General features: G+C 31.4%; 1 protein-coding gene across 12 annotated transcripts in view; it reads left to right on the forward strand.

Moving 5' to 3' along the window:
* Positions 1-12,741, forward strand: part of LOC145295953 (protein argonaute-2-like) — a 179,528-nt gene extending 166,787 nt beyond the window's left edge. For all 12 annotated transcript variants that reach the window (XM_080141848.1, XM_080141842.1, XM_080141847.1 and 9 more), the window contains 5 exons: positions 1,939-2,133; positions 4,623-4,757; positions 5,161-5,262; positions 9,519-9,718; positions 11,985-12,741. In XM_080141848.1, coding sequence (XP_079997974.1) covers positions 1,939-2,133; positions 4,623-4,757; positions 5,161-5,262; positions 9,519-9,718; positions 11,985-12,093 — 741 coding nt within the window. In that variant the 3' untranslated portion in view covers positions 12,094-12,741. The remainder of the gene's footprint in view (positions 1-1,938; positions 2,134-4,622; positions 4,758-5,160; positions 5,263-9,518; positions 9,719-11,984) is intronic.
* The last annotated feature ends 1,032 nt before the right edge of the window (positions 12,742-13,773 follow it).

Genomic DNA, 13,773 nt, shown 5'->3' on the forward strand with positions numbered 1-13,773 from the left:
ATTACCCCGACAAACCCGACAAGCAACTAAATCCCACCCCTTCACAGTAGAGATCTCTAGGTGTAAGAAAGCCTTCTACTCCAATAGTTTTTTCCCTAAAACCGCTAAACTTTGGGGCTCCCTTCCGGGATTTTGGTTTCCCAACTGTACTGACATGCAGAAGTTCAAGTGTAATGTGAACAGACATCTTGCTACTTATCTCCCTTCATAATACCCCTGCAACTTATGTCCCCAATAGTAGCCCCCCCTACTTCAAAGTGGTACTGTGCCTTGTTGGGGTGAAAATTGAATTAAAAAAAAAAAAATTGTTAGTGGTCACTGTTCACTTGCACCAGGATTAGCTGCTCCAGACATCTACTAAAGATAACATCTATAACTATCTCCATTCCTGAGTTTACTTGCAAATTACACTTGATATTATTTTTCTCACAAAGGTGATCCTAGTAGAACTTTTCCCTATTCACTGAAGTACATATTTTCCAAATAAAGAAAATATCTCTTGGATGGTCTGACTCTGCCAAAAGTATTTTCAGCTCTCTGCACCCCCTTCTTCTTGTGGCTAAGCAGTTATTGTTGCAATGTCTGTCATTCATTTGAACTAGCAAAACGTGATGTACAGCACCTTTACATTAATGCAAAGGATATGAGATGTTTTTGTCTTATTTTGATCAAGAAGTTTGCTTGTAGTTTTACTTTTTTTAATGCATAGCTACATTTTCTGTGTTTTTTTTTTTTTTTTTTTTTTTTTTTTTTTAACGGAATAGTCTACTTTCTATACTGATGATTGTTGGTTGCCCCTCTTTCTCTCCCTTATTACATTGCTCCATCTTGAAGGTCATGGAGGGGGTGTAAAGATGTTCTTGACCTTTTTTTAAATGACTGGTATATTCTTGGAGAAGGAAATGACACTTAAAGTAAAAGTATTAGGTTGGTGCAAAAGTTTTTGCTAATTTAAAATTTCATCTTGAAAATTAAAAAGTGTTTTTGAAAATGTTTATTCATAACAATAGCAACTTTTGCTCTCTATAACTTGATTCCATCTGTCAACAAGTTTATAAATGCCTTGCTTGTAAAATTATTTAGGTTTTGATGTGAAATATGAATCTAACTCTTGTTTAAACTCCTTATGTTAACCTAAAGTCCTTTAAATGGATTTGTAATCATTGAAATAAGTAATAATCTGAGGGAGGAAGATCGGGCAGAATGGGCCAAAATTTCCAATGGAATTTTACTAGATATTTGGGTTTGTAATGCTATGTGAGGGTAAGCATTATTATGATGGAAGATAACTCTCTTTCTGTTGACTAAAGGTCATTTTCAGGTCAATATGGGTGAGATTAAGAAAAATATGAATGATGCTTTAATAATTTGAAAGAAAGTTCTAAATCAATCATGGTGATATGTTCAAGTAATAACAATATTCATAAAGTATATTACAACAATTTAAAATACTCTTTCTACAAATCGAAAAAAAAATCTTTTGAATCGACCTGATTTTATTTACTTAAGCTCAAATTAGGGAGTTGCTTTTGGACTATCTTTGTAAATAGTGGCACAATGAATCTTCGCAATGAATCTGTACATGTGTGGCTTTGTTAAAATTCTGGATGCAACTAAATGTAACTTGAATCTTCAAATTTTTCCTACTTCACATAGTTAAGCTAAGAAATCAGCTGCTGCATTTTTATATGGTGTTCTAATTGATCCTATATCATCGTCTGTCAATCATCTCGAATAGACCATTACATCTGTTGTTTATTATACTTTGCTTCAGAAATATATCACTACCAAAAAATATGCAACAGTTAACACAATGAGTTCATATTAACATAAAATGATCTGACAAAATTTATTCAGATTAAAAAAGTTGTTTTAAGTGATGTAAGAATTTTTTTTAGGTGTGGAATTTTAAAAAAAAAAGTCTATTTCCATTTTTAGGTGGTAGGGAGCATGGATGGTCATCCTAGTCGTTATTCTGCTTCAGTTCGCGTGCAACAACATCGTCAAGATATCATTAAAGAGCTGTCACATATGGTTAAGGACTTGCTGATGGAGTTCTATAAGTCTACACTTTATAAACCAGCACGCATCATCTTTTATAGAGATGGTGTTAGTGAGGGCCAGTTCCAGCAAGTAAGTACTTTGGACATCTTTCTTTCTTTTTATTTTTCAGATGACAGTTAATTTGGATCTTTGGATTATTCAAGCTACTGTTCTCATCTTATATTCACATCGTTTCAGCTTATGTAATTTCCATCCTTCTTGTCGAACTCTGAAACTGTAGAATTTTGAACTGAACACTTCATTAAATTCATATGGTTAGATTGTTCTTGTTCCATCAGCCATAGCATAGAATTAAAAAAAGGGTTCAGTTAGAAATTTCATACAGAGTTTGACAAGATGCCCTTGGAATACACCTAAAGAAGGTTGGAAATTACATCGGTCAAAATGTTGTGAGAAAATATTTAAGATGAGAATAGTAGTCCAGATAATACAAACAATACAAATTATCAATCCTCATCTCAAAAATTCTTAAACAAATTTCTTGCATATTTTGTTTGAATTTTACCATAACAGTTATGTAGACTTTGGATATATTTGTAAAATCAGTCATGCATTTTGGACACAACTACCATTTTCATTTGACTACGTATTTATTTATTAAGTGTTACAGAAGATTAGATTAAATCAACATGGTACCATTTGTTTCAAGCCATGTATGGTTCCAATGTTTTACTGGGTTTTCTTTTAAGTTGTTACAATTACCTTCAGTCATGTTTGATGCCAAATATCAAACATATATCGTATCAGACATGATAGAAGATATCTTGTTTATTACAGGCAAACCCAGCAAAACGTTGGGTTTCAGTTTGGAACCATACATGGCTTAAAACCAATGGTACCATATTGATTTTACCTGATCTGCTGTAACACTATGAATAAATAAATATGCTCTTAAGTAATTGAGCACTCTGTTGGATTTCTTTCTACCAAATGATACCTAAAATAAATATATATATATATATATATATATATATATATATCATTCAAACATGGTAGTGTTTGAATATATGGTTAAGTGGCAGTTTTAGTTATTTAGAACTGCTTTAAAGCTTCACTGCTCACTCATTTTTCAACCAAATTTCAAACAATTATTAGTTTATATATTACCTTCTTAGCTATATTGTGGAAAAAATTTCAATTTTCGTTCAGTAAAACAAAAGTTCTGATGAATTTACTGGTGTTCAAAATCGTAAAATAAACGTAAGGAGATGAGCAACGTTTTTTTATGTCTGGTTTCCATAGCAACCACATCGCTTCAGTGACTACTGTTGCTCTCAATTCACCGCTTTTGCGAAAAGAAAAGTACAATTGAAATGTAGATAATTGGGGTGATTTTATTGAAAGCAGTCGAGTGGCGTACATTGTTATTACATATGTGTATGTTATGTTTATGAGGGTAAAAAATAAGACTGAAATTAATCAAAGAACAAGTGAGTTTACTAGAAGCCTGGAAAAATCATGGATTACAATAGAAAAATGTGAGCATGAAAAGTAATATGGTTGAAAAGAAAAGGACAAGATATTCTAGTAAAAAATATAATAATTTATAACTTAAAATGTTGCAGCATTAAGAATTTCTTTTTAATTCAATTTATAACCAATTATATAATCAATTCTTAATGCAGCAATATTTTAAATTATAAATTTATTATATTTTTTACTAGAATATCTTGTCCTTTTCTTATCCAGTTTTAACAACTAGTTCTTTAATTTTCCATGTTTAAGCTTAACCATATTACTTTTCATGCTCACATGTTTCTATTGTAATATATATATATATATATATATATATATATATATATATATATATATAAATTCCTAATGTGATAAAAAATATGCTCAGTATTGGGTGCATTATTATTGAAGAGAAAATGATAAGCAAATATGAAATTAGACACTTTATAAGTTTGTTAAATTCAAGCAATACAACAAAGAATATATTATAAAAAAAATCTTAAATCTAGGTTTTTCAAAGAAACAAATCTTTTCTTCAGAAAAGAAAAAATGCTTTGGTTTTCATTATTGAATTGAAAAATTTGAAAGACACCATAAATTATTGATGAAATTTGAAAAAATCAGTGAACTTGAGAAAGAACAAGAAAATGTCTTATCAAGAAACCATGGACGTTAAATGGTATCATCCATTGGAAGATAAGATTATAAAATTATTAGAGTCTGTAAAATAGGTGAAACAGTCAAAATTCAATATACATATATTAGACACAAAATAACCCTAAACTAGTTAATATACTGTTAAATCAAATCAAATTAGTTTCTCACACTTCAGACATTCACATAGAACTTGTCTTACACGATTTATTTTGAATTTTATCATAGAAATTGCTATGTGAACCTTTACATGTATTTATAAAATAAGTCCTGTAGCAACTATCAGTTTGTTTTTGTTATTTATCGATAACTTATTCAGACTAAGATTGTTTTAAATACTTATTTTTTAAATTTTTATTAAAACTAATTTCTTATCTGTAATTGAAAGTTTTTTTTTTTTTATTCTGAATGATTGTGAAAGAGAAATATAATTTGTATCTTTTCTACAGGTGCTGAGTCATGAATTGAGAGCTGTACGTGAAGCGTGCATTAGTTTGGAGGTTAGTTACCAGCCCGGCATTACATTCATAGTGGTGCAGAAGCGGCATCATACGCGCCTGTTTTGCTCAGATAAACGTGACCAGGTACTCTTTTTCTTTTTTCCTTTCTTTTTACCTTTTTTTTTTTCATTTTTTCTTTTCTTTTCTTTCTTCATTTTCTCTTCTTTTTTTCATTTTTTCCATCTCTTATGTTATGCAAATACAGATGGATCTGGCAACTCTCGAGATTCAGTGTTCAGTTTTTGCATTTATTTTAAATGGATTTATGATTTATTCCTATTAATTTCATTTTGATATTATTTACAATTCATCTTTTTCTTTTACATTGTCTTTATTGAATATTTAAACAAATAATTAACTTCAATAATTTTGAATTTCTCATAATTAAATATATTTCAACATTTTATTCCACTTTTTCTTTTTTTGATGCATTCTTGTCTGATCTCTTAAACACTTTTTTTTTTCTTTTTTTTTTTTTTTTTCATAGATTGGTCGCAGTGGAAATATACCAGCAGGTACAACTGTAGATTATGGGATTTGTCACCCAACAGAATTTGATTTTTATCTATGTAGCCATGCTGGTATTCAGGTAAGCTCCATTTTCTTTAAATCACACCATGGGGTTTATGTTTGGTATATTAGATAGTTTGGTAGATTATAAAATCAACTATACCAATTGAAATTTCATCGGAGGTTTCAGCATTATATAAAATGCACAAAGTATAAAATCGCACAATGCTTGTCAAGAATTCTCCCTCTTGAAAAAACAAAAAAAAATCTGTATTACATATGTACCTGTGATGGAAAGAAAATATTGTACATGTAAATTGATCAAGTAGTTTTGCTTAAAAATGATTTTCTTTGGAAAACAAAACAAAAAAAAAACTACTTGATCAGTTTGTAATTTTTGGTATACAATTTTTTCCATGACAGGCATGTACATTATGCAAATTTTTATTTTTGTGTTTTTTTTCATATGGGGAATTATGGACAAGCAGCATGCATGTAAATCAAATGTGATAAATTCCAAGTATGTAAACATTCCTACTTTCTCGTGAAGGAACTGAACTCCGCTAACATACTTCCTAACTTTCAGTGGTGATAAAGCAAATCAAGTCGTTCGCTTTTATTGTTCTTCAGTATTTGGTCTTCCAACAAAGGCGGGATTGGACCTCCCATTCGTGTGTTTGTTTGTTCACAATTTCTCAATAACCACGCCTTAAATTTTAAAAAAGATTTTGCACAAATATTAGTCATAGTGAAAGTAAATTTTTGCTAGAACAGATTTCCCAGGATAACTCTGGTTGACCTTCTAGAGGAACATTATAGAAGTAAAATTGCCCTGAAATCATTCATTCGTTTATTTGTTCACATTTTTCTCAATAACCACGCCTTTTTACATTTTGCACAAACATTAGTCATGGTGAAAGTAAATTTTTCTCTTGTGGAGGGGACTCTGCATGCTCGGCTTGTTCTATTGTAAAGCGATTTATTGAAATAAAATATAAGAAAAGGGCGTTATTGAAAAGTAAACAATAAAAATTAACAAATTATACAGATAAAAGCACAATTAGTCTTTATTTGCACTTCGAATAACAAAATTTAAAAGTTTTTATTTTATTTGAAACTTTATAAGAAATATTTTGATGAAATTATAAAATAGGTTTTTTTTTAATTTTAAAAATAATTTTTTTATTTGAATTTATATAATAAATAAAAGTATAAAAATAAAATTATTGAAATCAAAATCACAAAATTTCAAGCATCATAAAAAATCATATCCAATACATAATATTCGCAAAATAGTTTTAAAAGATTTTAAAGTGTTTTCAATAATACTTAATTAAAATAAGACCAAAAAAAACTTTTCAATGATTATTAATTAAAAAAAAAAAGAATGATCAAAAAAAATGTAATAAAGAAGTAGATGCACAGGGGAAATATACGTGTGAGAAAAAAGTGAAGGAATTAATTTGCCTTGTCACCGCTTCTGGTAGCACTATGCCGGAAGTACATTTTTTTTTTTTTTTTTTTTTTTACTACATAGGCATCACCACTTATCAAGGCCAAGAGGCCACTCGAGGATAAGGGCTAAAGAGTGTACAGTAGAGAATTGGACAATATAGTAATCGTTAATAATGGAAATTTGGGAAATTTGTTAGCTTAAGTGGAACGGCTCATCAGAAACTTGTTTACGTTAGACTTGAAGACAACCATATCGTAGTCAGCTGGAAAGCAGGAAAATGGAAGACAATTCCATTGGCGTGCAGTTCTAAAAAGCTTTGTTCATGGAATCTACGTTTAGGTTTAGGCACAGGTAAAGAGTGGGAGGAATTGATACTTTTCTGCTAGATGATTTTTTTACATTAGCTGACTATAACCAAACTCTTTATCTAAAGGGAGAGAATTGCGTAATGACCATGTCATGATTAAGTGAATGTGCAGCTGCATGTTGAAAGATAGAATCCCCTCAATTATGCTTTGTTAGAAACTTGGTTTTGGTGGGATTATGGATGCCTTACATGTGCAGTGTCTCAAGTGGTTCTTCTTGCATCAGGTCCATAACTCGTCTGGATATCTTGGACACTAGAGAGCATGGTAGATTAAGGAAGATATGATTACATGCAACCCTTTGGATTGAACCACATGGTAGGAAACTGTCTAGTGTTGCCAACTCTGGAATCTGGCGAGTAAAATAAATGGAATTTGTAGCACTGAAACTAAAACAGGATGAAGACAATCGTAACAGTAATGCTTGATTTTACATTAGTGATTTGCATATCTACTTAGAACCTTTAAACTTATGTATTTTTGTTGAACATCTATAACCTATACAGAATTTTGAACTGAACTAATTATTTAATTCACCTGGGTAGATTGTTCTCATTCTATGAACTAATTCAGCTATCTTGTCATGTTTCCACATTTGCTTTTCTCTGCTTCAGCAAAAACTTTATTTCTGATTGGATAAAGAATAAAACTAATGACAATTTTTTGGTCTGGTCAAAAATGTTAATTTTTGGTTTCGAAAGAGAAATCTTGAATGCAGAAAAGTAATCTCCCCAAACCCTGTCATTAATGTTGTGTTTTATCTTAGTTTGAGTAGGTAAATAAAAATGTTGATTAAGAGGTCATTCTTGCCCTTCCCTTAAATTTCCTTACTTTTATTATAAGTAGATTCCACCCCATCCCACTAGAATTTCTTTGTTGTCAAATCTACTAGAAAATAAGATGAAGTTCCCTGAGAAATAATGAAAACTTTTGTTCATTCTTTTTTCATTATAATAGAATCTCCCTGTATTATTTGGATCATTCAGTTTACTGTTCTCATCTTGAATGATATTTGCATCTTTCGGGTGATGTAACTAACCCCCAACCTTATTTAATTGTATTTTCTCAAACTCTGGCAATCTTTCTGTCAAACTCTTGAAACGTCATAAAGTTTCGAACAGAACCCTTTATTTCTACCACAAGGGTAGAAGTCTTAAGTAATTTGCAATTTTATTCTTCATATCACCCACACTGAGGATTGAACCTTAAATCTCTAGAAGAGTGTTCCTTGAAACTGAATTTTGCCTTGTACTTTATTCGTTATGTCAATAGCCAGGTCAGAAGTAACATCAGCCAAAATGTTGTGCGAATAACACTGAAGATGAGGACATTGTACAAATAATTCAAATAGTACAAATTATCAATTCTCATATAAAAAAAAAATTTCAGAAACATAGAATCTCACTGATTAACTTTTTTTAAATTTTTTGCTAATTCTTTTATTTTTCATCTTATTTTTTAACCTTATTTTTACATTACGATTTGATTTAGTCATTAGATTAAATGTTGATTCTGGGCAGTTGCCCTTTGACCTCTGTACATTCGTATATCTATATATCTATAAAAGTGAACCTGTTTGTCTGTCTGTGTACATTTCCCTACACAATAACTCTGTCAATTTTCAGTCTACAGAATAAACGGTATTGAGATTTGGGAAAATCTTTGTAATCCGTTTTCGGACAGAAATTTGGCTGTTATGGGGTCAAAGTTCAATTATTTGACCTTTGAGAACTCTACCAAACTCCTCCACCAATTTTGGGTATAAACAATTGAAATTTTAGATATAGGTTCCTTGGACATGGATCTAACTTAATAACTTGATTTGAGCCTAAAACAATAAATGTTAAGGGGTCATAATAGAGGCCAAAGTTTTAAAAATTTTTACCTCTGCTGTCTCTACCAAATTACTCAGACAATTTCTGGTCCAAACATTTGAAATTTTACATAAAGGGTATTCAGAGATAGGGCAAGCTTTTTAATCGGTTTGGGTCGAAAATTTGAGCTATCAATATATAAATGTATGTTTGCATGTCTGCCTAAAACTTTCGGCAGAGGCAACGGATTTTCACAAGATCAGTATCGTTTGAAGCTCGACCCTTCAGACGAAAAATTCCAAAAAATTAGCTAAAAACATTAATTTCTTCACCCTCAACTGGGCACTTTTCTACAGGGAGGGGTCGCTTTTTTCGCCGATATTTTCAAAAGTCATCCCCTCTTTTCGATTGTCTAGCCTTAATTAAAACTTTCGTCACTCCCGGTTTGACGGTGGTCGTAACAGCGAAGACGTCACATTTCCCCCCCCCCCCCGTTCTTTTCCTCCTTCATGGTACGGGTTCGAGCCTGCCTTCCTACTACCACTTTTTTTTTTTTTTTTTTTTTTTTTTTTGCTCAACATACACATCCAAACACCCGGGCAACACCGGGCTGAAATGCTTGTATATGATTTAAAAAAATATATATATATTCAAAGAACTGTTCTTATTTCAATGTTTTGCATTTTCTTTTTCACTTCAGGGTACTTCTCGTCCTTCTCACTACCATGTCTTATGGGATGACAACCACTTTAATGCCGATGAGTTACAAACATTAACCTACCAACTTTGCCACACCTACGTCCGGTGTACGCGCAGCGTCTCAATTCCAGCTCCTGCCTATTATGCACATCTGGTGGCCTTCAGAGCACGTTACCATCTTGTTGAGAAGGAACATGACAGGTAATAAAAAAAAAAAAAAAGAAAAATAGACTACTTTCTCTCCTTCCCCCTCTCCTTTTACATTTTTAAGGATGGCTTCATCTCTTTCAAACACTGACCCAGTTGCTGAATTTTTAAGATGAAAATTGGTTATTCATATTATTTGGATTCATTGGACTACTGTTCTCATCTTGAGTGTGATTTTTCACACGGTTTCGGTCGATGTAACCGCTTGAAATTCCGTCTAAATTCCCAAGTTTGACAAGATACACTTGAAGAAGGTTGGAGGTTACAGCGACCGAAACGTTGTGAAAATCACACTAAAGATGAGAACAGTAGTCCGATGAATCCAAATAATAAGAGTTACCCAGTTTAATAATTAAAATGATACCTATATGCACTTATTCACAAAAATCATACTTTTTATAGTAACGATTGGCGAAAATATTTTATGACTTTTCTTCACCATCCCTGGACATAGGAGCTACTCAGAGGACCGTTTCCTGTTTTAATAGGGTTCAGAACCTAGTAGGTGATGTCCATTTCTTCTACTTGCAGCATCTTCCTCACGGAGACATTGCAAGAATATCTACTCTATCATTATTTTTATGGCAAGTGTTCAATTGAGTTTCAATCTATGGTCCCCCTCCCCTCTACAAAACATTTGAAAAAAACAGTCATCTAGCTACAAACTCTGTGAACAGATTGTGCTCTAAATCTAAACACAAATTCCGTAAAGTTTTTTTCCTAGAATTGCCTATCTGTGGAACTCTATTTCCAGCTGACTACAATATGGTCATTCTTAAGTCTAGTGTATACAAGTTGTTGTTGAGCCATTCTCTCTAACCACCTTATATTCATTAGCCCTTATCCTCGAGTAGACTTCAGGCCTTACTAAGTAATGACTCTTATAATAAAAGCAAAAAGAAAAATTGGCATTAATCTTTCGCCTTTTTTAAAGCTGATTTTTCACTCTTATGACAGTTCTTTCAGAAAATGTAAATTTTGCTGTGAAGCCTAACACTACAAGCAATTCATGGAGGGGTAAGGTAGTTAGATGACTTCCTGTTTCATCAAAGAATGACTTCCTGTCTCTCTCCACTTCACCTTATGCATTTGATGTCTTAATTTTGACTTTGTTGAAACTGAATGGAGCTGTTTAGGAAAAAAAATTTTTTCTTTTTTGTGCTGCTGTCTCCCCATACACACATGAGGTCATAATCTTTAAGTTGATAAATTCAATCTTGATTTGAGCTTTTTTTTTTTTTTTTCCATTGTCTACTCAAATTCTTGTTATTCCATATACTTTGTTTAATAATTGCCTCTGATCTCTTTTAGAGGCAATTATAATTGAAAACCGAATTTCCTGAGGATTCAAAATTTCTTGAGTTTGTTATTTTTGAGGCAATTATATTTCTGGTTCATCCTCATTGTCACATTCAGTTTAACATCTGTTTTACATTATGAATTTTTTTGATGAGGATTATTAGTATTATTTGGATTATTCGGACTAATGTTCTCATCTTGAATATTATTTGCACACTATTTCGGTCAATGTAACCTGTCTTCAGATGAATCGTGTCAAATTCGGGAATTTGGACAGAATTTCAAACAGAACACTTTATTTCATGCTTTCATTTATATGCTTTCATTTCGTCAGACTGAATAGAGATCCTAAGTAATTTGCAATTGTATTTTTCTGTTACTCACACTGCAATACTGTAATAATGTGAATTATTTAAGACCTCTATCCAATCATGGCTGACGGAACAAGAGTATTCTACCCCCATGAAATAAATAAAGAGCTTTGTTCAAAATTCCATCCAAATTCCAGAGTTCGACAATATAGATCTGAAGAAGGCTGGAAGTTACATCGACCAAGATATTGTGAAACTGATATTCAAGATGAGAACAGTAGTCCGGAGAATTCAAATAATATGAATAACCAATCCTCATCTCAAAAATTCACAAGCGCAACAGGCATTCTATAATTTCCAGCTCCTGTCAAAAAAACATACTTCAACCAAATAGGTGTAGACTTTTTTTTTTTTTTTTTTTGCTGAAGATGAGATGTACCTCGAAAATTCAAAGAACCTAACACCCCAATACCATCTTGGCCGACACATTAAGTTGGTAAATAAATAAATGAAAATAACACTCAAGATGAGAACAATAGTCGGAAGAATCCAAATAACACAAATGCCTGTTGTATTGTGAGTTTGCATTTATGTTTGATATTATTAAATTGTTATATTTTAATAAATGTTGTTTTATCATTCTATTTCAGTGGCGAGGGCAGCCATCAGTCTGGGAATCATGAAGAGAGAACCCCAATGATGATGGCTGGTGCAGTCACCGTACACAGAGATACGATTAAAGTGATGTACTTTGCATAAGTATGGTCTTCACGATTCTTGGACCGTTTACTGTACTAAGCTGACTTTCTCATCAAATATCAGTAGGTCCCCAGTTTTAGGGAGAAAAAAAAAACAAAAAAACAAGACACTGAAAATGGTTACAGATGAAAGAAAAAAAAAATGGCCACCTTCAAAATGTCATCATGCACAAAATGTGCCAATCTGAAGCAGAAAGACCAAGATAAAACTGAAATATGGGTAGAAAAAAAAAATGCTGGTTATGTTTCGTCACTTTTTTTTTTCTTTAAAGGATGGATGCAAAATATTTCTTCAAATTTTTTTATCAGTTTTAAAGAACATTTTATTAATTTTTAGAAATTTTACAAAGTCATTTTTCTCTTTTTAAGATTAAATTGGGTCATCTTAAATTGATGATCTTGAAAGATGACCCAATAGATAGAATATATATAGAATCTGCAATGCTATATCTTTGTTCAATTGTATGCTGCAGGTTAAAACCCCAGATTCTCTTTCAAGTTATATGCATATTTTGCCCATAATAGTTTACAAGAAATCATATGAAATAATTTTCATATTTTGGCATTAAATAATTCAAAACAAACAAACCAAATTAAGAATCAATAATTAAAAACTGGAATAAATTAGGCAACGTTTTTTAAATTTAAATTTATATATATTTTCATTTTTTTTTTTTTTTTTAACAAAGGACAGAATTTTTAGCAATATACATTTTTATATTTTCAATCTTTTATCTTAGTTGTCGAAATTGACAGTTTTGTTTCTAGTTGAAATGACAGCAAGTATCACTAAAGCTTAAATGACAGGAAATGTCCCTCAAACTTAAGTCAGTATATGATAATGATTGTTTTTCATCTTATCCATTTAGATCAAAATGATCACAAATTTTGTTCATAATTTCCTACTAAATGAAATACTTGTCCAGTTTACCTATTTCTCCATGGAGAGAAAGGGAAGGGTAATTGACTGCTTAACAGCAGGTGCCTTTGCTGGTTTCAGTCTTGCTTGCTACAAAAACCGTTTTGGAGATAATAGTATTCATAATTGCTATGTGACTGGGTCTCTGAAGTCTTTGGGGAAGGAGACTGACTGATAAATAGCTTGCACATATTCTTATATGGGAAGAAGCCAGACTGTTTTGCTGAAACAAACAAGATTTATTTAAACAAATCAGTCCAGCAATCAAATAAGAAAAAATATTACTAAGAAAAAAAATGTCCCAAATTCTCTGCCATTCTCTATGTATGTGTGTATATAAATATATAGAGAGAGAGGTTAATGTAGTTTGCTTAAAGCATTGTTTAATGTGTATACAAAATTTAAGTTTATAGGAGGTAATACAATGCAGAAATGTAACAGATAGGCACAAACTGAAGCAAAATAAGAGATGATGGTGAAAAAAGTTTTGCAGCTTCACATCCTATATATATATATATATATATATATATATACACACATATATTGTATTGCTTCCTATAAATTTAATTTCTTTTTATATTAGAAATGTATATTTTTTATTTATACATCATCAGATCATTAGTTACAACTTGAAACTAATGATCTGATGATGCTGGATTTCAAAAGAAATCACAACTGAAACATGTATGCACATATGTAGCTAATAATGTTCATATAAATAAGATTATACAATAATACAGCTCTGCTTGTTATTGAGCACTA

The sequence above is a fragment of the Euprymna scolopes genome, chromosome 16, assembly GCF_053919585.1.
Source record: "Euprymna scolopes isolate OS-2025 chromosome 16, ASM5391958v1, whole genome shotgun sequence".
Taxonomy (NCBI): Eukaryota; Metazoa; Mollusca; class Cephalopoda; order Sepiida; family Sepiolidae; genus Euprymna; species Euprymna scolopes.